We start from the raw sequence: 27,638 nt of genomic DNA, 5'->3' as shown, positions 1-27,638 counted from the left end.
AGCGTGAGACCTGCAAGGGGGGGTTGCCAATCCTAGAGTTTGTGAACTCTGCCGCTCCCTCTAGGATTATGCCTCCCCGGGAGAGCCTCCCGTGCTACCTGTCCCTGACAGGAGGGGACTACTATTATACACCTTGTCTTAGCTGCCGTAGCCGGTCCGATAACTTAGGCCGACGAGGCTGAAAGAAGAGGCGTTGGAGGCCTGCAGGGTCTGGAAGAAAGCGCCTTCGAGGAGTGAAAACGGAAGTCGACTTCCTCCGCACAACAGCTGTCCATGTCTCTGTCCTTGGGCTCAAACAAGCTCTTCCCAAGGATGGAAGAGTGTCTGAGCTTGTCAACATCCACAGATGAGACACCCGAGGGGAAGCCCTCGGTCACTGCGTCTAGATGCTCCAACATCGAGTTTGCCTGCAAGTTCGAAACTTGGCGACAGAACGCAAAGGTGCTTGAGCCTCAGAGGAGGAAAGTACCTATGATCTTCCTGGAGCTTCCTTGTACAAAACCTCGGGTCGCAACTGAGGTGGGAAAGGACCTGGTAAGCCCCTTCCACGGGATGGAGAAGAGGAAGGGCTAAACCATTCACCCCTTGCCCGACGGAGAAATCTCGAAAGGAAAACTCCCTGGGACGACCCTTCCAGGGAATAACGAGGAGGAAGGGCTAACCCAGGTTCTGGAAAGAAGAATGTTGCCCAGACCTCTCTGAAGATTCTTCCTGCTCTTGCACGTGCCATGCTCTGCGTATACGGGGTGAAGACCGTGTTCTGGAAATACGCGCTCCAGAAGACTCGCCAGGCTGGCCGTGTTGCGAAACCCCGACGGGAATCGCGGTCGCAATAGCCCTGGCGCTCGCGCGATGGTAAATCAATGGTTCGCGTGTGGCCGAACGTGGAAGCGCCAGTGCGCGGGCACGCAGGAGTGCGGACGAAAGTGCGCGAGGGAGCGCAGAAGGAGGGCGAGCGTGGTTGGAAGGGCGAGAGCTGACGGCCGGAATCCGATAGTTCACAGGCGAGCGATGACCCGTAGGCAAGCAATGGCTACTGCAGGAATCAAGCCGGCGCTCGCGCGATAGAACCCCGTCGGTTCGCGCGAAGGAACACCGTCAGTTCGCGCGATGGAACCCCGTCGGTTCGCGCGATGGAACACCGTCGGTTCGCGCGATGGAACACCGTCGGTTCGCGCGATGGAACACCGTCGGTTCGCGCGATGGAACACCGTCGGTTCGCGCGATGGAACACCGTCGGTTCGCGCGATGGAACACCGTCGGTTCGCGCGATGGAACACCGTCGGTTCGCGCGATGGAACACCGTCGGTTCGCGCGATGGAACACCGTCGGTTCGCGCGATGGAACACCGTCGGTTCGCGCGATGGAACACCGTCGGTTCGCGCGATGGAACACCGTCGGTTCGCGCGATGGAACACCGTCGATTCGCGCGATGGAACACCGTCGGTTCGCGCGCAGGCGAACATTGGAGCGCATGTGGGCGGGTGCGCGGGCGCGCAGGCACATGGGCGTGCGGTCGCGCGGGCACGTGGGCGCGCGCTAGCGCAGGCGGTTGGGAGATCGATGGCGCGTAGGCGGGCGATGGCGCGTAGGCAGGCGATGGCGCGTCTTGGCGAGCGAAGGCCCGTAGGCGAGTGAAGGCGCGTTGGCAAGCGATGGCGCGTTGGCGAGCGGTGGTGCGTTAACAAAACGCTAGCGCGCAGGCGAAGAATCGCGCAGGCGAAGAATCGCGCAGGCGAAGAATAGCGCGGGCGCGTAGGAGATCGCTGACGCGTAAGAGACTAGGGATGATTAGCGCGCATCGCGCTAATCAGAAGGTGCGCAGGTGCATCAGGAAGGTGAGCGCCGATGCGAGCTATCAATCAGGCGATCCTGGACGGTCAGGAAAAACTGTTGGCGCCCATTGGTGCGTGGCAGAAAAGGGCGCGCAGATGTGCGCTGGCGATTGAAGGAAGCTGGCGCACAGAAGGACAGAAGTAAAGGTGAGCGCTGGCGAGCAGGAGAAAGATCTACGGCAAGACTCAGATACCGGATATCGTGGTCCACAGCAGGCGAGTGCTAGATCGCTACTGATGGTGTCCAGGGGACCTGACACGCGTGGAAGATCGATGGCGATCGTTGACGCGCAGGAGATCGCTGACGAGCAGGCGAACGTTGACGCGTCTGTGGTCGCTGGCGAGCTGGTGATCGCTGGCGAGCAGAAAGGCGACGCGTGGAATCCTGTGCGTAGAAGAAGAGTCCTTGTCCAAGACCTGAACCGAAGTTCTAGGTTGCGCGGGCGAACGTGGGCGCACAGGGCGCGTATCAGGAACTGGAAGCGCAGGTGCGCTCTGACGGGCAGGAGATCTAGAGCGCTCAGGAGACCGATGGCGCGCAGGGCGCACAACAAGAACAGCAGGATGTTCGGAGTCCTAAGGAGAGCGCTGCCGAGCAGTGGTACGACGATCATCAGGAGAGCGCTGGCGAACAGGAGAGCACTAGCGATCAGAAAAACGCTGATGAGCAGGAGAGCGCCTGTGCGCTAACACTGCAAAAGGGCGCGCAGGGGAACCCTGACACGCAAGGGAAGCACCCCCCGTGGGAGGCAACCCTTTGCCCCGAAGTGACCGTTGCCCGTCGGATGACGAGGTCAGACTGCTGTCCATCTGCACCAGGGGCGGAAGGTCAGGAAGGCGTTGGAGATCGATACCCGGAGAGATCTAAGGAGGTAGGAGCTGCAGGCTGCATACGGAGGAGATTCAAAAAGGCGCCTCTTAGCACCCTTATAGGGAGATGGGAGGCCCTTACGACGTAGCGGACGGTGAGCCTTACGGTGAAGGCGGCCAACAGCAACAACAGCAGAAGAGTCCTACGAAGAGGAGTTTCTACGAGTGTACTCCCTCGCGAACGAAAGAGAAACACTTCGTAGAAGAGACGGGTCAGCCAGTGACCTAAAAAGAGCAATCCTCCGAAGAGGGGCTCCTGCAGTTGCCCAGCCCCTTGAGCGTAACTGCAGGTGCAACCACTCAGCACCAAGAGCATAGTCGCACGAAAAAAAGGCAAGAGGAGATCCCCCCAAAGGGAAAAAACTCAAGCCTGGATAGGAAAACTTCCCTCGGAAGGAAAGTTACCCACCCAAGGAGGCGAGCCTCCTGAGTGTTCTAAAATGAACTGGAGAGCTGTCAATCGTCACGGGAGTACTTCCATGAGAAGGAGACACGCCCCTGACGAAGATCTATAGGGGAGGCAGCAACAGCAGAATCCCCAGGCCTCAACAAGACAGCTCACTCCGTTGCCACATTACAGAAACGAACTAGATCGTTAACTGTGAAAAATAAAAACAAAAATCATTAGTTAACATTCATTCCCCCGGGAAGACTCCGAAGAGGAATCCCAAGGAAAAAAAAAAAAAAACACAAGAATTACACAACAGGCACGTGCCCTCACAACCACTTACACTCACGGAAGGAGAGCTGTAACAAACACAGAATTATAACAATTATAATTATGTAACTATGAAATTGCGTAATTTAAAAATGAATGAACACTAAATAAAGAACGAAAACCCCAAAAGGAATCGTTCTACAAAACTGAAAAATCAACCAATACAATTAGATCATAAACTAATTGAGACAAAACATACGGCGTAGCAACCCCACCCACACGGAAAGGAAGCTACTCAGACGTAGTAAAGGTAACGTAGTAAGGGTGAACGACCTCAACAGAGAGAGAGAGAGAAAGACCGAAGTCAAACTCGATCGCAACCCATGAAATTACACCATGGTGGCCTAACTGCCGAGGGCTCCACGGAGATATCGTACACTACACACACAAGCACGAACTCTGAAAAGGAAACTTACTGATTTCTATACTCAAATATTTACATAAACACGAAAAAATATTTACATATACAATGAGTAAAAGAAAAGTAAGTGATTAAGTAAAGACAAAACAAAAAATGGCTGCCAAGCAAGGACAAAGACAGGCACGTCTGTCCATTGTCCGAGCCAAAAGTGAAGTGAGACATTTCACCGGTGTGTGAGGGAGGGAGGGGTAGCAAGCTACCCCTCCCCCTACCCCTGCTAACTAGCGCGGGGTAGGAAATCCTCATTAAAATCTAATGGCTCGTCATTTCAGCTACGCCGAAAGTAATACCCAATGTAAATAGCGTGGTTTGTATTTCGGTTACGGAACAAAGTAACATCACAATGTTTAATGTAGAAAATGTCTTCCTTCCATTATAACTTTAAGAGTTGTTCGTTGATAAAGTAGGGGGAAAAAATCTTTGATCCCTCAATGTACGAGCAAGGAACGAAAACAAATACATACATGCTCCCTGTTAATTACAGTGCGGGAAGAAAGAGCAGCTCGAAAGCTGGTCTAGCCCAACAACCAAAGTTTAACAACAGAAGAGCCATTACTGGGTCTGGACATCTTTGTTTGAAATCAAGTTCACTTAAACTGTCCAAGTTGGACCCGCAAAAAAACTATCCTAAACAATATCTTCGATAGTTGAAAGGGCAGCGAAAGCTATTAACAATAATCAGACAAAAGGTACTTCACCAAATTGTAGAATAAAGTAAAATATCCACGAAAAGAATTCCCGAGGTGTTGACTCGATCAACGACAGAGAATTTCTGAAGATGTTGGGAATGGTTCTAATAACCTACGAGTGCTGGCGCTCATGTATGACCACCTACTGTCATGGCGGCGATCGCCACGAATTTTGAATTTCTATCGTGCCGCGTCGAAACGCGGGATTTAAGCTATATATATGTAACTACCAGGGAAGTTACATATTTAAAAATTCTAGGTAACAGGTCAAGAGAGTGGAGCACTGGGCACCACCCCTTAATTTATACTGGGCAAGGGGACCCAGCTAACAGCATAATTGCATCATATTATTCAGATATAAGCTGTTTTCAGGTTAAGTACAGAAAAAACAATAATACTAAGAAAAAAAAATGGCTGAGAAGGGGACAGAATGGTGTAAGGTACAGGAATGAAATGCTGACTTCATAAAACAAGAAAAATATTTATTACTATGAGCCCTTCTTCAGGATAAAGCCCTATCTGGTTTGTGGTGCAAATTTTCTAATTGTTAATATCAAGACAGAGCCTTTCTGTTTAATGTAAATATTATCAAGAGAAAGTTCCTAACACTATGCTACAAACATCTACATTTTATAGTACAAAATAAATGCCATCATGTGTACGTTGCTGTTCACAATTTATGCTACAAACTAGGCCAACTTGATGAGTACTAGTTTAATAATCATCTTTAAGAAATGTCTAAATTTGTTTCACTGCATCATTGACGAGTATCTATTCAGTACTGAATCACTATACCAAGTTCACAAAAGTTTATGACATCTCGGAATGTTCACGTCATCACTCCAACAATTCTATGGGTTAACAGGATACCCAAAGTATGTCTGAGATACATACATTCCCACAGTCCACTGGCTGGGCTATTTCACAGCAGTTCAGGTCAAATCCCTCACACTTGGGAATTTCTGTCAACATACAATGTCAAATGTCTGCAGTATGTTTTTTTTTTTTTTTTTTTTTTTTTTTTTTTTTTTTTTTTTTTTTTTTTTTTTTGATAAAGAAACCTATTCTTGTACCTCTACTTGTCTCCAACTCTAGTTTCCACTTCAAACCCTACAGGGAGTAGGGTGTGCTGCAAAAAAAAATTAATGTAATTAGACAAGATTGAAAGACCAAAAGATAACAACTTAATTTCTACTACAAATATAACATAATGAAATGAAAAATAATTTGTATTTTTTCTTAACTATAATTTTAATTTTTCCTCAGTGTCAGGCACAACTCCATAGGTTTAGCACCTGCACCTGCAGGGTAGTCAGGGTACAACAACATAATGTCCTCCTTAATCAGCTCCTTTAAGCGCTCAAAGGAACAGTCCATTTCAGTTTTCTGGTCCCTTGGGGTTTACATCCTCCAGTCTTTGCAGATAATGGTTTGGCTAACTATGAGGTATATGGGGATAAACTTCTTTTGGAAGTTCACCAGTCCTAGGAATCCCATAGCTCACGCACAGTGGTAGGTTTAGGTTAGTCCTCCACTTTCTGGATGTATTCTGGCAGCTTAGGCATACCAGAACGATGAACCAGAGGACCAAGATACAGGTACTTAACCTCGGCTTGATCCCAAGAGCACTTTCCGAGTTTTATCTTGAGTCCGAGCTTCTGGAGAGTAGCCAAAACCCGTTTAACCAGTTTCAGGTGTCCCTCGAATGAAGCCCCAAGGATCAAGATGTTATCGATATAGACTATCACCTTGGCTTTTGGGAACTCTTGGAGAACACTGCATTTCTCTCTGAAACAGTGCAGGTGCATTCTTCAACCCAAACAATAAGCATCTGAATTGCCAGTGTCCAAAGGCAGTAGAGAAAGCCGTGTATTCTTTACTGTCCTCTGCCAACGGTAACTGGTAGTATTCACAAACAAGGTCAAGGGTTATAAAATATTTGACTCCTTGTAGCCCAAATACAGAGTCTGCCATGTTTGGCATCAGGAACTTATCAGGGACTGTCACCTTATTCAGTCTATGGTAGTCCACACACACAAACATATACTGTTGTCCCTTTTTTGGACTGGAACAATGGGTGAAAACCAAGAGATGCTGGGTTCAATAATACCTAGTTCATGCAACTCCTTGCACTGTTCCTCGATGGCATCAGCGATGGGATTTGTAAAACGTCGAACCCTCTGATAAATGGGTGTCTTGTCATACAGGTAAATGTGTATTGGTGTTCTTGAGCACTCTCCCAAATCATCATCACCTGTACTGATGACCGGAAGATATCTTTAAAGAATCTGACAGAATTGGTCCTACTGAGAAGAGTCCAGTTCGTCAGAGATAGACAGATTGTCTACCTCTTCCAATACACTCGGTTCAGGTGTCAGGTCATACTCCTGTGCTATCAGGCAGAATAGAGGAGCATCCACCATTACCAAGGTGAACACCTTCCCCAAGAGATCACCCTTCTCGATCATGGCTGTTTCTTCAAATGAACCCTTGATAAAAACTCAGGCCTTTCCATCTTTCAGTTCTAGGATGCCAGGGACTGCTGTAACTTTTCTTCACAGACCTGGGGTTATGATGTCGCCATCATAATACATCTCCGGCCAACAGCTGGATGGACAAGAAGAGCACCTAAAAGAGGTGTCAAGCTCCTTAGGAAAGTCTACAGTAACAGGAACAAGTATTGGCTCAATACTGGCAATACTTATTGAATCGGCTGCGTGGACTTCAAGAGTGTAAAGCACTTGCTGACAACAGGCTCCCATATTACTCCCAAAGAGTCTCTTGGGGAGTACTGCCAACGCTCAGCCAATTTTAGGCTCCGTCAACTATCACCCCATTTGCTCTCAAGAACTGGTAACCAAGCACTATGTGCTCAGCCATAATCCCTGAAGGCATTACATGGAACACACTCGGGGTGAATATCATTCCATGTAGTATAAGGGTCAACAGTACAGTATAAGGTCTTAGGTCCTGTTTGCCTTAAACCCTTCAGTCCAATGGTGTCGGGTACCATCTCCAGCTGGTAATCCTGCATTACACTCGATGACAGTAGGTTGACCTCAGCACTAGAGTCAATGAGAGCAACCGACGCTCCCGATGGAAACTCGGACATGGTCACTGGGACAACCATGACCAGTACAGGAGCCAACTGCACCAGGTTCCCCCTACAAAGGGTTCTCAATACAGCCTCAGTTCATGCTTCCTCCCTGGAGGAGACAGTTGGAGAAGCTCTGGACAGTGTCAAGGACAGGTTATCAATAACGCATGAGGCCGACCAGAGGAGCACACAAATACACTGCAATAGAAAAGGAATTAAAAGAAAGTTTTCCCCATTTTATTTAAAATATCTAAAAGAATCAAGTCAAATGGCAAGTCAACAGAGTGCGCAACATCTGCGCTCCACCCAAGACAAAACCATAGTGGGTTCTCAGCCCAGGTATGTGAGTGAGTGGGGTAGCCGGCTACCCGCTCCTCCCCTGCTAACTAACGGCTGGGGTAGTTATCCATTGCTAAAATTATTATGGCTCGTCTTTCAGCTACACCGAAAGTAATATCCCTATAAATAGTGACAGTTTGTATAGAGTGACGCAACAAACAATATTTTAAATCAAACACTTTCTGTTTTACTCCCTCTTTCATTTCATGTCTAAACCGTCTCAGTCCATCATACTTTTCCAGTCTTTGAACACAACATTTCTGTTTCTTTAAAATTTATAATATACTCTTCCCAGCACACAAAAATCATAAATCTCACCCATCTATTAAAACATTTACACAATTGTTAACAGAGTACAAAACTTACTGCATGTCTGGAAGGAAGAGTAACATCAAACTGTTCAGCATTTTCATCATCTACAACAGTATCATCATCACCACTTTCATAATTGACCCAGTTGTCCTCATCTGAAAGCAAACTTTACTGATGAAAAGTTTTTCTTAAGGCCCAATACAAGTAAAGTACATTGCATTAAAATGACAAATTTGTAGATAATTTGTATTTTTCCTAACTATACAAACCTAGGCTATTTAACAGGGGTATTACTTTCAGCGTAGCTGAAATGACGAGCCATTAATTTTTAACGAGGGTTTACTACCCACACTGCTAGTTAGCGGGGATAGGGGAGGGTAGCTTACTACCCCCCCCCCCCCCCTCTCTCACACACCTGTGCTTGAGCTCACTTTGCTTGGAGGTAGGACTTCAAGGGGGATAGGGCTGGCGGCCAAGTTTGATTAAATAGCTAAGGTTTGTATAGTTAGGCAAAATACAAATTATCTACGAATTTATCATTTGCTCCGTAACTGGAATACAAACCACGCTATTTAATAGGGGTGACTCACCCATTAGGAAGGGTGGACGTCCAAGCCAGTCTGGCTTTTGGCTTTGCCCAGGGGTTTGTTATTTGAGTGTGTAAGCACCCAAGAAATAAGGAGTCCCTGTGCCTCGCCAGAGCCTTGCTACACAAGGACTACGGCCTACGCAAGCTGTATGTGAAGGTATGAAGAAGTGTGACTTGTCCTAGGAAGTTGTTCTGAAGTTCTTTAGATGGAAACTTGTAGACTAGGACTTTCCTAATACCACCTCATCAGGGTATGGGGATGTAACAGTATTAATCTTAATGCTAGGAACATTGGTTTAAGGTCAGCTATGCAGAGAACCCAGGATGCTGCTTTCCCCAAGAGAGGGGATGATGAAGAAAAGAATAAGGGCCAGTCAAACCTTTTCATTCATGCAGACTAAAACTGGGTAACAATGCCCTCAACCTTCTGCTACTTGTCCAATAAGGAGCTTGAGGTTTTAAACCAGCTGTTGTGCAGCCACCACAGGGCCGATAGCGAACGTATCGAGTCTCCTGTGGGTCACGTCTTGCAGGTAGTGGGATGTGAATGTTGTTTGACATTTCCACACCCCAGCTTGAAAAATTTCTTTTGAAGGCCAGGGACGTAGCTATGCCCCTGACACTGTGTGCTCTAGGGAGACGTGACGGAGGAGGGTCTGGATTCAAGGCCAGGTCAATGACCCTACGAATCCATGCAGAGATGGTGTTCTTGGTGACCCTCCTCCTAGTCCTTCCTGTGCTGACGAATTGTGCTGGCACATGAGGACGGGCTGCAGCTGTTCTTTTGAGGTAGAGCCTCAAGCTCCTTACTGGGCATAGTAAGAGATGGTCAGGGTCATCTGTTACAGTACGGTGACTAGAAATCCGGAAGGATTCAAATTGAGAATCTGCCACTCCAGGATTCTGAGTCTTAGCAATAAACTCAGAGACGAAGCTGAACGTTACCTCCCCCCATCCCCTTGAATGGGCGATGTCATACGAAAGACCATGAAGTTCGCTGAATCGCTTGGCCGAGGCCAAAGCCAACAGGAATAATGTCTTCCAGGTTAGGTGGCAATCTGATTCCTGGCGTAATGGTACATAGGGAGGACTCTTAAGAGACCTGAGAACTCAAACCATGTTCCATGGGGGAGGTCTCACTTCCGACTGAGGGCAGGTAAGTTCATAACTACGTATGAGTAGAGAAAGTTCTAGCGATGAAGAAATGTTCATTCCTTTCAGCCTGAAGGCTAGACTTAAGGCTGAGCGATAGCCTTTCACTGCCGAGACTGAAAGGCGCATTTCTTCCCGCAAATACACGAGGAACTCCGCTGTTGTTGGAATAGTGGCATCGAGTGGAGAAATACCCCTTCCAAAACACCAACCACAGAAGACTTTCCACTTTCCCTGGTAGACTGCTGCCGAAGACTTTCGCTGGTGTCCAGACATCCTGACAGCAACTTGTTGCGAAAATCCTCTCTCAGAGAGGAGATGCTGGATAGTCTCCAGGTGTGAAGTCGTAGTGAACCTACGGCTTTGTGGAAGATGTTGGCATGTGGTTGTTTGAGTAGATTATGTCGTGGAGGGAGTTCTCTTGGTAGCTCCGTTAGGAGTTGCAAAAGGTCCGGGAACCATTCCGCGTGATGCCATAGCAGAGCTATGAGGGTCACTGAAAGATTGACCGATGTTCTGGTCTTGTTGAGTACCCTCCTCATCAGACAGAACGGGGGAAAGGGGTAAACGTCGATGTTGTCCCACCGTTGTTGGAAAGCATCTTACCAGAGGAACAGTACAGCGGGAGCCTGAAGTCAGGGCCGTTGCGAAAAGATCCACAGTCGGAGAACCCCACAAAGTCAGGACTTTCTTGGCTACTAGATGATCCAAAGATCATTCGGTACTCACTATCTGAGATGCTCTGCTCAGATTGTCGCCGAGCACATTCCTTTTGCCCAGAATGAGGCGTGCCGATAGTGGTATCGAGTGGACTTCGGCCTATCTCAGTATCTCTACTGCTAGATTGGATAGTTGCTGCAAGAAAGTACCTCCTTGTTTGTTGATGTAGGCCACTACTGTAGTGTTGACGCTCATCACCACCAAAGAGTGACTTGCCGGGTACTGTTGGAACTGTTGAAGGGCCAGAAAGACGACCTTCATCTCTAGGAAGTTTATATGGAGGTATTTTTCTGACTCTGACCAGAGGCCTGAGGCCGTGTGGTGCAGCACGTGGGCCCCCCACCCTTTTTTTGAAGCGTCCGAAAACAGCATCAAATCCGGGGGGAGGACGAGAAGATCCACTATTTTCGTAGGTTCTCGTCTGCCACTTACCACTGGAGATCCGTCAGTTCCGGAGGTCCCATGGGGATCTGGATGTCCGGGGAATCATAAGCTTGATTCCACCGGGACTTGAGTCGCCACTGGAGGGATCTCATCCTGAGGCGACCGTTGGGAACTAGACGAGCTAGCGATGAAAGGTGACCGAGGAGACGTAACCACGATTGGGCTGGAAGTTCTTGTGGTGCTGTGGAGAGACCGAAACAGAGCACCTTGAACTGGTACTTTCTGTTGTCTAGGCTGAATCTTAAGTACTTCCTTGAAGACGGATGGACTGGGATCTGGAAGTAGGCATCCTTTAGGTCCAGTGTGCACATGAAGTCTTGCGGTCTTAATGCTAGTCAGACCGTGTCTGCCGTCTCCATGCTGAACGGAGTTTGTTTGACAAACTTGTTCAGAGCTGAGAGGTCGATGACTGGTCTCCAGCCTCCAGACGCCTTCTTTACAAGAAAGAGTCGACTGAAGAAGCCTGGAGATTCGTCGAGGACCTCTTGGAGAGCGCCCTTCTTCAACAGGGTCTGGACTTCTGCCCGAAGTGCTTGCCCCCTTGCCGATCCCATGGCAAGGGAGCTCAATGACACTGGATTCATCGTCAGGGGAGGTAGAGATGTTATGAACGGGACGCGATATCCTAGACTGATTACGGAGATTGTCCAGGAATCTGCTCCGAGTTGCTTCCACCTGTCTGAGCAACTTTGTAGGCATCCCCCCACTGGTGGACATGCAGGGGGACTGCCTATCCCAGCGTTTGCAGCCTCGGCTGCTCCCTCTAGGATTCTTGCCTCCCCTGGAGGACTTTTTGCCTTTCCTTTCTTTAACAGGAAAGGGCTTAGACACCACGGTCTTTGCTGCTGTCATCATTTTAGCGGTCTTGACTGGATGGGACTGCTGTGGTGCTGGAGGCTTATAGGGCTTGGATGTTAAAGACCTATGAAGGAGGGAGTCTTGATGAGACTTCCTCCACCTCTCAGTGGCAGGTTCCACATCCTTAGGCTCAAACAAGATGGATCCCTATAGAGAGGAATGTCTGAGCCTATTGATCTTGGTGCTAGGGACCTTCTGATGGAATCTCTCAGCTACTGCATCCCGACGTTTCAGAATGGTATTTTCCCACAAGTTCGAGACTTGCTGGGCCAGAAACTCGATCGTGCGAGTACCTGAGAGAAGAAAGGTCTCCATAGCTTTCCTGCTACGTTCTTTGGAGAAATCCTCAGAACGTATCAGGATACCTAAGGTCCCCAACCAGATATCGAGCCACGAAGTGGCTTGCATAGCACACATTGCAACTTTCTCCTGGTTAAGGATCTTGGTTGCCGAGAATGAGACCTGCCGGTTGGAGAGTCTCTCAAGAGGGACTCCCCTGGTAAGCTCTTCCGAGTGGTGAAGAGGAAGAGCTAAACAAGGCTCCTTACGGATCTCGAAGTACTGTACCTCCTCTGCTGTACGCGAGGAGATGGGAGGAGCTTGTTGGTGGCACTGGAAAGGTTGGAGGAGGACATTTCGGAGAGCTGTAGAGAGATCTTGTCCCTGGTACTCTTAACCCCTTGAGACCAGGGCAGTGCTGCACTGGTCTTGGAGGGTTTCTGAGTACCAAAGACACAGTCCAAGACCGTGTCCTTGCCCTCTCGAGGAGGGATCTCTGGGTCGGAAAACCCGTTGAGAGCCCTCATTAGAGTCAGAACTTGCCAAAACGCATGTTCTGACTCTTGCTGGTCTCCTCCTGATGTAGGACTTGCAGCGAAGTCTCCTGTCCCCAAAGGCTCTTCTTGGGGAGAGTCGCGGACGTTCTCCGAGTGGCTAGCTGGCTCCATCCTAGTCCTAGTAGAGGACTTTGGCAATGTTATAGAGTCCTTAGATTCCTTCCTGGGAAGGGTGTAGGACTCCAACATTGACGATGACAGCATGTTCCTTTCAGTCACCGCCTGAGAAGACATCTCGGCGCGAGGAGAGGTTTCCCTCATTGGTGCGATGGGGGAAACTCTCTCCTCGCGTGATTCCCCTGAGAACGGGAAATCTTCGTCCGAAAGGGAAGGAGAGACAGTCTGGGGGAAAGAAGGAACCTGCTTCGAAGGGTTGCGTGGAGTCAGTTTTGCCCTTGGAAAAGTTACCGCGTCTGGAACTCCTCTTTTTCTCTACAAAGGGATAGAAGCAGCCATGGATCTGTGCCCTAATTCAGAGATCACAGGCTTGAACGCCTGCGTTATGGCTCTGATCAGTGCACCGAATCAGGGCTGTTGGCTGACAGATGCGCTGTCAGACATATCCCTTGAAGGGACAGGAATTGAAGGATCCCTGGGAGGAGTTCTCATCATTGATGGGTTTGCTTGAAAAGGTTTTGAGATCTTGGACCCCTCTAGATGTTTCCCTTCTCCCACAATGCACGCTGGTATGCGCCTGCGGGGAGTGGAATGAGGTGATGGCGACCTTGCCGTGCGTAGTTTAGCAGTCTCGCGCACGGGAGGATATTGAAGCTCGCGCGAGGGAGAGTAATGGTGCTGGCGCGAGGAAGAGTAATGGTGCTGGCGCAAGGAAGAGTAATGGTGCTGGCGCGAGGGAGAGTAATGGTGCTGGCGTGAGGGAGAGTAATGGTGCTGGCGCGAGGGAGAGTAATGGTGCTGGGGCGAGGGAGAGTAATGGTGCTGGCGCGAGGGAGAGTAATGGTGCTCGCGCGAGGGAGAGTAATGGTGCTCGCGCGAGGGAGAGTAATGGTGCTCGCGCGAGGGAGAGTAATGGTGCTCGCGCGAGGGAGAGTAATGGTGCTCGCGCGAGGGAGAGTAATGGTGCTCGCGCGAGGGAGAGTAATGGTGCTCGCGCGAGGGAGAGTAATGGTGCTCGCGCGAGGGAGAATACCGAGAATCGCGCGTGGGAAGTGGGAGACTGCGGGCGCGCGGGAGACAGCAGCAGGAGTGCCCGTGGGCGCGCGGGAGACAGCAGGCGTGTGCGTGGGCGCGCGGGAGACAGCGGGCATGCGCGTGGGTGCGCGGGAGACTGATAGCGCACAGGAGCGCATGCGGGAGACTGTGGGCGCACAGGAGCGCATGCGGGAGACTTTGGGTGCACAGGAGCGTGTGCGGGAGACTGTTGTCGCGCACGCGCGGGAGAGTATTCGCGTCCGCGGACGTGCAAGATCAAGGCGTCAAGCGCGCGGGCGCGCAGGCAAGAGTTCACTCATGCCTGTACCAGTCGTAGGGCGCGCGCACGCAGGAGAAAGACCCCTAGCGCGCGGGCGTGCAGTTGAAGCCTGTGCTGCTCGTGGGTGCACGACAGAATGTGGGCGCGAATCCGTAGGAAAGGATAGGCGAGTGCGCGCGGGGCGCGCGCGCGTTTCCTCACGGATGCGTGCGGGCGATGGGGAGCGCTGGCACGATGGCGAGAGCTGGCGCGAAGGCGAGTACTGGCGCGATGGCAAGCGTTGGTGCGTGAGAGAAGTCAGTCAGATTGACTTCCTAGTAGCGCCCAGATCAGTCGATCGCTGGTGCACATTAGAGTTAAATGCTGGCCGTGAGTGCTGGCGCACGGGAGAGCGCTGGCGCGCACGAGAGTTAACTGCTGGGCGTGAGTGCTGGCGCGTGGGAGAGCGCTGGCACGCAGGAGAACATTGGCGAGTAGGAAAGCGCTGGCAGGAGAGCACTGGCACGCAGGAGAGGGCTGGCGCGTAGGAGAGCGCTGGCGCGCAGGAGGTTGACTGCATGCAGGAGAAAGCTGGCACGCAGGTGAGAGTTGGCGCGCAGCTGGACGTGGGCGTGGGCGCGTAGGCTTAGGTTTAGGCAAGGCCTGGCGTGCAGGAGAACGTGGGCGCTTATGTGCGTGAGTGCGTGCATAGCGCGTAGTGGAGCTGTGCTCCTGTTAGGACGTATGTGCGTGTTGGCGCATACGCCCTTAATGCCCTGTGTTAGGGTTTGTTGATGGGGCCTGACGAGCTACTAGAGCGCGTTCGTCAGGTTTCGTTGGCGCATAGCGCGTATCTGGGTGGCGCGCCTTATCGTGCTCAGATGAAACTTTGCTAGGTTTAAACAGGAAAGGTGACGGCAGGTTGGCAGGTCTGTCGGGTGGAAGGTCGACGTAGGAGATCGCGAACGATCTACAGAAAGGTCCAGGACCAATGCAGGAACATTGATCGGTGATTGTTGTCGAGGCTCCTCTGCGGGGGACTGCATCGAAGATGTTGAACCAAAGAAGCGCCTCCTCACCGCAGGTGAAGGAAGGCCTCTCTGGCGAAGAGGAAGGCGAGCCTTGCGACGAATGCGCCCTCTGGGGGGCGTAGGGTCAGCGAGCTGACCTTCTGCAGTCCTCCGAAAAGGAGTCTCTGTAAGTGAACTCCCCCGAGGGGAAGAAACACTAGCAGGAGAGACTGTTGGACTTAGTTTCTCCCTCGTTGGTTGAACAGGATCGGGAGAAACTAAGCCGTCAGCTACCGTAGGGTTTGAAGAGGCAGAGGTGATGGGTGATACCGCATTTGATACCTCTGATACCACAACGTCGACAAGAAGACAGAGGATCAACCTCTGTCGGTGACGGAGATTGCTTGACAGCGGCACCCAATCGGATGTGGTCAAGTAAAACCTCCTTGGAGGGCGAACCCGTAAGCCCCAGGGAGGACCAAAGCTGAACAAAGGCGGGTTAGTGACATATCATCCCCCGGGGGGAGAGGTGGAGCTGCTTCGCTAGGGGAAGCAACGTCATCTCTCGAGCCCCGAGTTTGGTAAACAGTACATCGGTCTACTCTACCACTCGACGGTCTCTCGAAAGAGACCGACCAAGTGGGAGCTTCAGAGGAGGTTTGTGCAACGGAAGAAGAGGCCTTGGGTTTTTCTCCTTTCGAAGAAACCTTCGAAGGAGAAATATCCTGTTTGGCCTTCTTCTTCCGACATCGCAAAAACTCTCCCACTGGGAGATAGACCACTCCCTACACTCACCACACCTGTTATTGCTATCACACCATTGGCCCCTGCAAGAAAGACAAAGGGTGTGAGGATCGGTCTCGACCGCCGACATGAATGTTCCACAGGGGCAGTCGGGAAACCCAGGGCAGGTGTGCATAATCGCAGAGGCCAACTTCACAAACAGAACTAGAAAAAGAAAAAAGCATTAAATGGCTGCCAAATGACGGGGAGGATGAAAGCGGACACGTCCGACTACCATCCGAGCCGAGAGCAAAGTGAGCTCAAGCACAGGTGTGTCAGAGGGGGAGGCGGGGTAGCAAGCTACCCTCCCCTACCCCCGCTAACTAGCGGTGTGGGTAGTAAACCCTCATTAAAAATTAATGGCTCGTCATTTCAGCTACGCCGAAAGTAATACCCCTATTAGATAGCGTGGTTTGTATTTCAGTTACGGAACAAACAAAGTATTCAATAATTATTAAAATACCTCACAAATCACATTCAATTTATGTTAAATTTTTTCAAAAATTATATTTTCATATTAAAATAAATTTTTGAATATACTTACCCGGTGGATATATACCTGTATAGCTAACGTCTCTGACGGTCCGGCAGCCGATTCAAAACTAGCGGGCGATCGTGGGGTTGGGTTGCTGGGTGTACACTAGCGCCACCACTCGCCAGGATACCATCACTATTCCAAAGTTTTCCAGGTCTTCTCTGCCCGTAGGGTCTCTAGAGGGGCGGAAGGGAGGGGGTTAAATTATATATATCCACCGGGTAAGTATATTCAAAAATTTATTTTAATATGAAAATATAATTTTTATATATTTAACTTAGCCGGTGGATATATATATAGCTGATTCACACCCTTAGGAGGGTAAGAGACCAGCATTAAACATTGTAGGAATATAACTCAAGAGTTTTGATATAAAACAAACTTAAGGATTAGTACCTGATAAGGAAGCTGACTCTGATGATACTCTGCCTCATTAGTCTGCTATCCTTATGAAGCCCAGCGATCCACTCAGGGGGCTGAAAGACCTCTAGGAGCTGTCATATATAGGGTGAACACCCCTATGACAGGACCTCAACAATACCACTGATCTGGGCGCTCTCAAGAAACAAGTTTGACCACCCGCCAAATCAAAAGATTGCGGAAGACTGTCTCAGTCTCCACATACAACCCAAAAAACAATAGTTTCAAGAGAAGATAAAAGGTATTGGGATGAAGGGAATGTAGTGGTAGAACCTTCACCCACTACTGCACTTGCTGCTACTAATGGTCCCAACGTGTAGCAGTCCTCATAAAGAGTCTGGACATTCTTTAAATAATGTGAAGCGAACACAGATTTACTCTTCTAGTAGGTTGCGTCCATAATGCTTCGTAAGGAACGATTTTGCTTAAAAGCCATTGACATTGCCACAGCTCTGACTTCATGAGTCTTTACTTTCAATAATCGAAGGTCAGTCTCACTGCAGTGAGCTTGAGCCTCTTTAATTAAGAGCCTGAAAAAATATGATAAGGCATTCTTAGACATCGGTAAGGAGGGCTTCTAGACCGAACACCATAAAGACTCAGATTCACTACGTAAATTTTTGGTTCTGTCAATGTAAAATTTAAGTGTTCTCACAGGTCATAGGACTCTCTCTATCTTGTTACCAACCACATCTGACAGGTTGGGGATTTCAAAAGATTTAGGCCATGGATGGGAAGGACGCTCAATCTTGGCTAAGAAACCAAGCTGCAAAGAGCATACTGCCTTACCAGTACAGAAGCTGACGTTCTTACTGAAGGCATGAACCTCACTAACCCTTTTTGCAGCAGCAAGACTCACTAAGAAAAGTGTCTTAAGAGTAAGATCTTTAAAAGAAGTTATCCCTTTTACCCACAGGCTATTTGGAACTTCCAACCCTTTACCCCCAGGGGTTGTTTTTTTTTCAAGCACATTTTGCAATATAATTCATTTAAATTGCTCTAACAGCCTTAATTTTCATCATAGAGAGGTCAGGTTGGTCTCATTCTCTTGGAAAATGCCTGAAGTTTCTGAAAAAATTATCAAAAATATGCAAAAAAAAAAAATATAAATAGCAGTTTTTTGCAAGGACGTACCGGTACGTCCATGGGGGTAAAGGGATGGGTTTTGTGAAACGTACCAGTACGTCCTTTGGGGGTAAAAGGGTTAAGTGCAAAGGTTCAAAATTTCTCAGACATCAGAAATTTAACGACATATCCAGGTTCCAAGATGGCGGTCATTACCTCATGCTTCTTGGGAGTCTCGAAAGACTTGAGAAGGTCTTGAAGGACTTTATTGCTTGAGAGGTCTAGGTCCCTGTGTCTGAACACTGCAGCTAACATGCTCCTGTAACCTTTAATGGTAGAGGCAGAAAAGTTACGTACATTCCTAAGGTGTAGCAGGAAGTCAGCGATTTGAGCTCTAGAGGTATAGGACGAGGAAAAGGAGGTGGCCTTGCACCAATCTCGAAATACCTCTCATATAGACTGGTAGAACCTGATGGTAGAGGATCTCCTTGCTCTGGCAATTGCTCTAGCTGCCTCCTTCGAAAAACTCTCGAGCTCTAGAGAGTCTTTGATAGTCTGAAGGCAGTTAGATGAAGCGTGTGGGGGCTTTGATGGAACCTCTTCATTGAGAAGATCCAACCACCTTGACAGGATTCTTGGAAAGTCCACCATTCACTGATGTACATCGGTGAACCATTCTCTTGATGGTCAGAGGGGAGCAACCAACATCAACTTGGTCCCAACGTGAGAGGCCAACTTCTGTAGGACTTTGTAAATGATCTTGAATGGGGGAAACGCATACACCTCCAGGGGAGACCAGTCCAGTAAGAACGCATCGACGTGGACTGCTTCTGGATCTGGAACTGGAGAGCAGTAAGAAGGAAGCCCCATCGTTATTGAGGTTGCGAACAGTTCTATGGACGGACGTTCCCATATCCACCATAGTTTCTCGTACACCTCCTGATGAAGAGTCCAATCAGTGGGAATGACTTGGCTTCTTCTGCTTAGGCAGTTTGCCATCAAGTTCCTTTCTCCCTGAATAAACCTTGTAAGTAAGGTGATGTTTCTTTCCTTCGTCCAAACTAGGAGATCCTTCTTTCCTTAGTCCAAACATGGAGATCCTTTGCAGTTAAGTAAAGGGACTGCGAGTGGGTCCCGCCTTGCTTAGCGATGCAGGCTAACGCAGTGGTGTTGTTTGCGTTCACCTGCACCACTTTGTTTCGAATCAGTCTTTGAAACTTTGCAGGGCCAAAAGAACTGCTAGAATCTCCTTCTGGTTGATATGAAGCTTTACGTGGTCTTTGGTCCAAAGGCCCGAGCACTCTAAGAGTGTCTAGTGTTGCTCCCCACCCCGCGTCCGAAGCGTCTGAGAACAACACATAGTCTGTGTTGTTGTGGCCAAGAGAGAGGCCTTCCTGAAGTCTGAGATTGACATCCCACCATTTCAGCCAAGTCGTGATCTTTTCTGGAAGTGGAATGGACACTTCTTCTAAGCCTTTCTCCCTGTCCCAATGGTGGTTGAGGTGAAAATAGAGAGGGCGAAAATTCAGTCTTCCTAGGGAGACAATCTACTCCAGAGACGAGTGTTCCCAGTGGACTCATCCACATCCTTACAGAGCAACTGCTTCTTTTCCGATAAAGATGAATCTTTAAGAAAGCTTGCTTGAGTGTTGATGGTGATGGAAAAGCCCGAAAAACTAGACTCCGTATCTCCATCCTCAAATAGAGAATAGTTTGAGATGGGGTCAGTTGAGACTTCTCCTTGTTTACTAGGAGACCTAAGTCCTTCGCTAGGGTCAAGGTCCATCTGAGGTCCTTCAGACAGCGAATGAAGGATGACGCCCTGAGTAGCCAGTCGTCTAAGTAAAAGGAGGCTCTGACACCTGTCGAGTGCAGGAAACTCGCCACGTTCCGCATGAGCTTTGTGAACACAAGAGGAGCTCGAAATTGGAACACTTCCTTCCCATACACGAACCTTAGATATAGTTGGAAGGTCGGATGGATAAGGATATGGAAGTAAGCGTCCTGGAGATCGAATGAGGCCATCCAATCACTTTCCCTTACTGCTGCAAGCACAGACTTGGAAGTTTCCAAAGTGAACTTTGTTTTCAGGATAAACACATTGAGCGTGCTCACGTCCAACACTGGTCTTCAACCTCCTGAGTTCTTTAGAACTAGGCAGAGGAAGTTGTAAAAGCCTGGAGACTGAAGGTTTAGAAAACTTCACCACAATTCCCTTCTCTAACAAGAGGGACACCTGTAGATGCAAAGCTTATCTTCTTGCTTCCTCTCGGTATCTGGGAGAGAAATCTATCGGCTTTTGGACAAGAGGAGGTTTCTTTACAAAAGGTATAATGTACCCTTCCTTCAACAAGAGGACAGACCATTGGTCTGCTCCTGTTCCTTCCTAAGCCTGCCAGAAGTTCTTCAATCTGGCTGGAGGGAAGGCAAAGATTTACTTGCTAAGACTTCTTATAGCCTTCAACCATTCTCTCAGCAAATGCAAAACTCTCTTAGAATACCGCGAGAGAACAAATTTAGAAAAAGAGGGAGCTGTGGCAGCCAACCCTAAAGTGAATTCTGGAGGAAGCGCGCGTGGAGCCGCAGGAACAAAATGCGAAGGAAAAACTTCCTTAAAAACAGTCATGATCTTCTTAAGATATAAAGATTGTTAGGCAGATCTAGGTTCCTCTACTTCAGACAAGATACCCAAAGGTACAGCAGGAAAGGAGAAATATCCTCTTCCCCCTCAGAATAAACTTCATCCGGAAGTCTGTCTCTACTTGGTTGAGAGCCATTAAGAAGTCGCGATGGAAAAGCTTGACAACTAGCATCAACCTGTCGATAAAGAACAAGTAGAGGTTGAAGGACGATGTCACGTCGGGACTGCATCGACGTCACGTCGTGACTGCGGTGTCTGAAGTTCAACGTCACGTCGTGACTGCAGCTCGACGTCACGGTTGGACTATAAGGACTGACGTTCAACGTCACGTCGAGATTTACGATCAGTATCTCACTTGACAGCAAAGTTAACACTAGGGCTCACGTCAGCGTGACTTAAAGCCTCACGCTTAGATGATTGATGAACTGAGTCACGCTTAGCGGAACCGTGACGCTCCGCAAGTAAGGGTTCCTGTCGAACAGGAACAGGACCGTAGGCCTGCATTAAGGTGGACAGCTTAGACTGCATGTCCTGCAGAACACTAAAGTTAGGATCTTGAACACAAGGATCGGACCGTGACGTTGGGTACGTCAGCACTAATAACGGGAGTAGCAGCACTCAAGTCAAGTCTGGAACGACCAGATAAAACAACAGCACCGTGACTCTTTGCAGGGGCCTCCGGAGCCACAAAATCTGACGTTAAAAAAGAACGTTTAGCAGGCGAACCTTTCTCTGATGAAGGTATACGTTCCGGGCTGCTCCAGTGACTGCAGCCAGGACGCTGACTTTGTTCTAAAGGAACCAATTTCCTCTTAAGAGGTCGTGAAACCTGACGTCAAGATTTCTTACTAACATGAACGTCATCGGAAGACGAGGAGAACTTAGTCTCGTCTCTCTTATAATAAGGACGATCGTGAGGAGCAACGTCTGCAACTCGAGAGGGAAACGTCTGTTCGTGGTTTAATACCTATCGCTCCCTTTGGTCTTGTGACTTTCCTTCTCCCAGGGGTTGGGGAGCTTGAAAGAGGTCTCGGACTGGGTGAGCGGCAAGTAAGAACAGACGAACCCTCCACAACACTGAACACTTTTTTCGCACTTATTTCACTGACACACATCTTTTAATAATTTCACATCGGACATGAATAAAGCTGATTTCTATCTGTAGCAAGCAATTCTCCCTTAAGCCAAAAGGTTAGAATTGCGAAATATGTCCTTTAGTGTAAGCTCATTAGTACATAATTGTATCACACATTTAAAAATTAATAAACATATACATATATATAAGTAAAAGTGAAATATAAAAAGTAAAAGTTAAAAAGGATCAGTGACTTGGGACGAGACTAAAAAACTAGATCGCTAAGAACTACGTTTTCTCTCTTTCTCTCCCTGTACAGTGACTTGGGACGAGAATAAAAAACTAGAACGCAAAGAACTGTTTTATCTCTCTCTCTCCCTTTACAGTGACTTGGGACGAGAATAAAAAACTAGATCGTGAAGAACTACGTTTTCTCTCCCTCTCTCTCTATACAGTGACTTGGGACGAGAATAAATATCTGAATCGAGAAGAACAACGTCTCTCACTCTCTATCTCCCTGTATAGTGACTTGGGACAAGAATAAAGATTTGGATCGTTCTCTCTCCCTCTCTCTTGTTACGAGAGTACTGGCTAAGTCACTCACTCTCCGTCAATAAAAGATTATTTGACTAAAGAAAAATACTAAAAGGACTAGTACATTGCAAAATAACATGTTCCTTTATTTAGTATTTAAAAAAAAAAACTTCAGTTTGTAAGGAGAATGAACTAAACGTCAAAATCGATGCAAAGAGAAACCGTGATTCTCTCTCTCTATCGATAGACAGAAAACCGCGTAGCATAAATAAACTCACTTAAAATATTTTCTTAAAATATTCATTCCATCGATCCATAAAATTACAAAATGATCTCTGTATTTAGTAATAATGGAGTGAGGATCGATGAGGCTCAAGTAAGGCGGGAGAGATATAAAAATATAGAGGTAAATCTATAAATATCAACAAGAATTTATAAAGTGATTAAATAAATACTAAAAACTTAAAGCCTTTCACACACTTCTCATACACTGGGGGAAGGGTCGGCCAATATTCTCTCTCTCTCTATCGTGGAAAATCCAGAGATAAAAAAAGCAAGGGAAAAAATTTTTCTCTCCCTTCAAATAGAATTTCTCTTGAAGATCTTTATTGTTCAAGAACAGTCGAAAGAATAACCAACACAGCGAAAGCCATAAACCATAAACAAGTACTTCACCAATTGTAGAAAACTTGAGGTTAGCGCGACCAAGGAATCAATGTTTACACCAAACTCGGCAGAGAAGAACTGGAGAACTTTGGAATAGTGATGGTATCCTGGCGAGTGGTGGCGCTAGTGTACACCCAGTAACCCAACCCCTCGATCGCCCGCGAGTTTTGAATCGGCTGCCGGACCGTCGGAGACGTTACCTATATACACTATATATCCACCGGCTAAGTTAAATATTTAAAAATTGTATTTTTCTTTTTCTATTAACCGCAGTCTTTTAAAATAGGAAATGACTTAAATGTGAGCTGGAAAAGCCGTTAAATTGTTAACACAGCCTAATCCCAGTCAGAAACTAACCACTCTTGAACTTAAGCCCAGAACCAAGAAGGGTGGTTAAGATGGGAGATCTAATTTAAACAACTCAAGCTTGCATACCTAGGAAAAATTCTAATTTTTAAAAGTACAGTACAGAAAGTTGTATTTTCCTAGGTATACAAACCTGAGTCCTTTAATAGAAGTTTGAATTTAGCACAAGCTACAACAGCCATATGATCATAAACAAGTACAGTAGTTATAACTATTGACGGGTGGTGTGGAGAAGCCTCACCCACTTGTCAGTCAGCTAGACTAATACCTTTTAACCTTAGGCATGGGACTCAGAGGGCTGGTTGAGGTGGGAAGTATACCTTGAAGGACCTAGGTTCCTATAGTTACTTGGTGTTTAAGAAAAACACATCAGGCTCCTTTGACAGAAATTTACTGACTGACTTTCTTCCAAAACTCCATTTACCATGAAGGTTAACTTGACAACAAAACTCAGAGAAAAGATATAGTTACATTGTTTAACTGCTTCTTTAACTCGTTACAACTACAGTATTAGAAGGGTAATTACATAACAAACTTTCAAATTTGTGATTTATTCTTATGCATATACTTTATTGGGCTAGAGCCATGTCGTCCTGATGTTAGTTTCTCTAAGCAACTTTCTACTTGGGATATTTCCAGCGTGTGATATACAGTAGACCCCATCCATACGGAATTAATCCGTTCCAGAGTTGGTATCGTATGGTGAAAATGTCGTATGGCGGGCAATAGAATAGCTAATACGTGCAAAACCCTAAGTAAAAACATCAAAATTTTATATACAGTACATATTAAAAATTAGTAACAAAATAGTATACTGTACTACAGTATACTTATATATAATATACATGTACATTACAGTACATAATTAAATAACATTATAAAAAAAAATTATATACTGTACTTTACAAGAAAAATTAAATTTTATTTGCCTTTGGAGTGATGTGACTTGAGCTGGTAGTGGGTGGAGGCAGAGGGGGGAGGAGACGGCAGATATAAAATCGTATCAATGCTAATTATGTTATGCACACTTAATAATAAATTAATTCATACTATTAAACACTTAAAATCAAAAATGCTTTTTTTCATCATTTTTGTCTTGAAATTTTTTTTTATGATTTTTTTTTTAGAACTAAAAAAATTACTCTTTTTTAGCTTTTTTAATAGAATCACTTACATCATCTTTGCTTTCTGACACCTCTTTTGGAGAAATATCTATCCAAAGAAGCCTGTTTCTGACGACTCCTCAAAATATTTCTAAAATGACTCATACACTTGTCATTAACACTCTCCAGAAAACAACCTGTGTGAAGTTTTTCTGGGTGTTTTTTTTTTTTCAATGAATCTCGTAAGGTTTACATACCAACTGATAGCTTCCCTTATTTCTACCGATGTCGCTTCTTCAGCCCCCCCCCCCCCCCCTCCGTCCTCTCCACCACTGGAGCGGTGCTCTTCTTGAATGATGGTCAACTGCATTGCCTCCAACTCCTTCAAGTCTTCAGTCGTAAGCTCCTCCCTGTGCTCCTCGATAAGGTTATCGATGTCAGCCTCATCGACAACAAGCCCCATGTGCATGCCTTCTTCGTATTTCTTTATTATTTCCAGCTTTGTTTCCATGGTAATCATCTTCTTTCTTTTCCCTTTAACATCACTAGCAATCTTAGGACCCATGGCTAACAAATTAAAGTTGGAATTAAGCACTTAAATGCACAAAAAATACAATATCGCAAGCACTCACACGGGATCAAGTCTTTACGAAACACACACGAGATTCTGAACTGAGCGCGCGATTAACAAAGAGAGAGAGAGAGAGAGGCAGCATCTCTCTCAGGCATTGTAGGAGGGATTTCGGCCAATAGCATATCGGCATCTTAGTGACGTCGTGACAACGACCAATAGCAGACCAGCTTCTTAGTGACGTACACAGTGACGTATGAGCGTGGTGGTAGGCGAGGGACTCGCACAGTCGTACGCGTAAAAACCGACAAGCTTGAATTTTGGAATTTGATGCCGTAAGGTGGGGAAAATGTTGTAACGAGGGGACGAAAAAACATCGTATTCCACACCGTAATGTGAAAAAAACGTAAGCTGGGGACGCCGTACCCTGGGGGTCTACTGTACCTGAGAATTTTACTTGTAGATATATGCTTAAGCTTATTATTAAGAAACTGGAGAGAAAGATTGATCAAAAGCAGAGAGATGAACAAGCAGGATTTAGAAATAATAGAAGTTGCACTGACCAAATTTTCGTTTTGAAATATAGAATATAGAAATCCCTTTTTGATTGCATTTGTGGACTATGAAAAAGCCTTTGATAGTGTGCACCGGCTATTTTTGTGGAGAGTCCTGCGTTATGAAATTCCTCTTAACTATATGAATTTGATTGTCTGTTCGTGAGCATAGCAAGTGTAAAGTTAATATTAATGGAGTCTTATCAAATGAATTTCCAGTGAACAGTGGAGTACTCCCAGGAAATGTGATGTCACCTATGTTGTTTATCCTCCTCATGGATTTTGTAATGCGTAGAACAGTCAGAAATGGTGAGAAGGATTGGACTGGATTGGTGATAGGAATTTAGCAGACCTAGAGTATGCTGATGATGCTATCCTAGTTAGTAGAACACCACATAATTTACAATCTTACTTACCGGAACGCATGAAATATCCCACGAGGTTGATGAGATGGGAGTATTCAAATGAAGATGAAACATCATTGGAAGGAGAAAGGATTAATGAGGTAGAACCATATAAGTATTTTGGAACAATGATATCCAATACAGGGTGTTTAGAATTAGAGTTTAGTGAAAGAAAGAAAAAACAAATTAGACAATGGCTAGGTGAAGCAAAATCTGAAATCAAATCGCCTGACATTAGATATGAAAATCAAACTGTATATCAGTTTAGTGAGATGGGTGTTACTGTATGGACATGAGTCATGGTATGACAATGAAACAATCTCCAATAGATTTAGTAGATTTGAGAACAAAGCCCTAAGAAGGCTATTGGGAGTTAAATGGCAGGACAAGATTAGAAATGAGACTATAAAAGAGATTACTCGAGTGCCATATGTGGACAAGATCATGATGAGGGGTAGATGGAGATGGTTTGGGCACACTCTACGCACTCCCCAAGAGAGATTAGTTCACCAAACATTCAGCTGGATGCCACAAGGCACTAGAAGAATGGGAAGACCCAGGTCTACATGGCTGAGAACTACGAAGTGCGAAGAAGGAGATGATGAATGGAGAAGTATTGAATTAAAACCTCAAGATAGAGACGACTGGCAAAATCAAACCAAGGTCCTTTGCGTCAATAGGCGTAGGAGGAGATGATGACGATGATGAGATATCACAGGGTTACTATCCCTGTAGCGAAAATCCCAAAAGATATCGTCTATGTAACAGGGACGTGTTTGAAACAACCACGGCTATCCTTCCCCAAATACAGTCAACCTTGTCTCGAAGAATATGGGATAGGATTGGATACGTAGGAGAGGCGTTAAAACTCTGATCCCACTGTGTTACTGTAAACATGATCGGTGGTTCGCCATTCCTTCTTGCAGTGCCATCTTCACTGTCTTGCTTTGGGAATTTTCTGCTTGTTTACAAGTTTTTGTGCAATTTTGGGATTATGGATGCTTCTGCTTCTACTACATCAGTTAAGTTGAGTACCTCAACCTTTTTCATGGAGAATTTCGCATCTCGCCCTTGTTTTCTGCGTGATGCGTCCGTTTTTCATCTCGCTACTGCCGCATGGCCAAAGCTGGAAGCTCATATTTTCATATTAATCAGTGTTTTATATGAAGTTCTTAGTTAGCCTTGTTGAAATGTGTTGCATATATACTTTTACAATTATGGTATCATTCTAGGTTAGGCATTCACTTTATTGGATGCTTGTTGATAGATTGATTTATTTAAAGTTTTTCTGGAATCCTGACATCTAAGGTCACTGATGCTGATATCATTTATTATACCAAAAAAATAGAAGAGTATTCAATTAAAACCACAATATTTAAGTTGTCATTATAAAAGTTAAATAGTTTTCAGAAGACCTGCTTCTGAAATAAATAGCTAGTCCTGAACAGCTAGTTCCAAAATAGCTAGCATACCAAAACAGCTAGTTCCAAAATAGCTAGTTCCAAAACAGCCAGTATACCAAAAAACTAGTTCCAAAATAGCTAGTACAGTGAACCCTCGCTACTTCGCGGTTCGACCATCGCGGATTCACCACTTCGCGGATTTTTTCCATAACCCATA

General features: G+C 46.6%; 1 protein-coding gene across 2 annotated transcripts in view; it reads right to left on the bottom strand.

The window, feature by feature from the left end:
* The window catches only part of LOC137637386 (protein cereblon-like), an 839,981-nt gene that overhangs the window by 723,448 nt on the left and 88,895 nt on the right, over positions 1–27,638 (bottom strand). For both annotated transcript variants that reach the window (XM_068369600.1, XM_068369601.1), the window contains exon 2: positions 8,336–8,436. In XM_068369600.1, the coding sequence (XP_068225701.1) occupies positions 8,336–8,436 (101 nt within the window). The remainder of the gene's footprint in view (positions 1–8,335; positions 8,437–27,638) is intronic.

The sequence above is a fragment of the Palaemon carinicauda genome, unplaced genomic scaffold (genome assembly GCF_036898095.1).
Source record: "Palaemon carinicauda isolate YSFRI2023 unplaced genomic scaffold, ASM3689809v2 scaffold7, whole genome shotgun sequence".
Classification (NCBI taxonomy): domain Eukaryota; kingdom Metazoa; phylum Arthropoda; class Malacostraca; order Decapoda; family Palaemonidae; genus Palaemon; species Palaemon carinicauda.
This window is presented reverse-complemented; position numbering and strand designations above follow the sequence as displayed.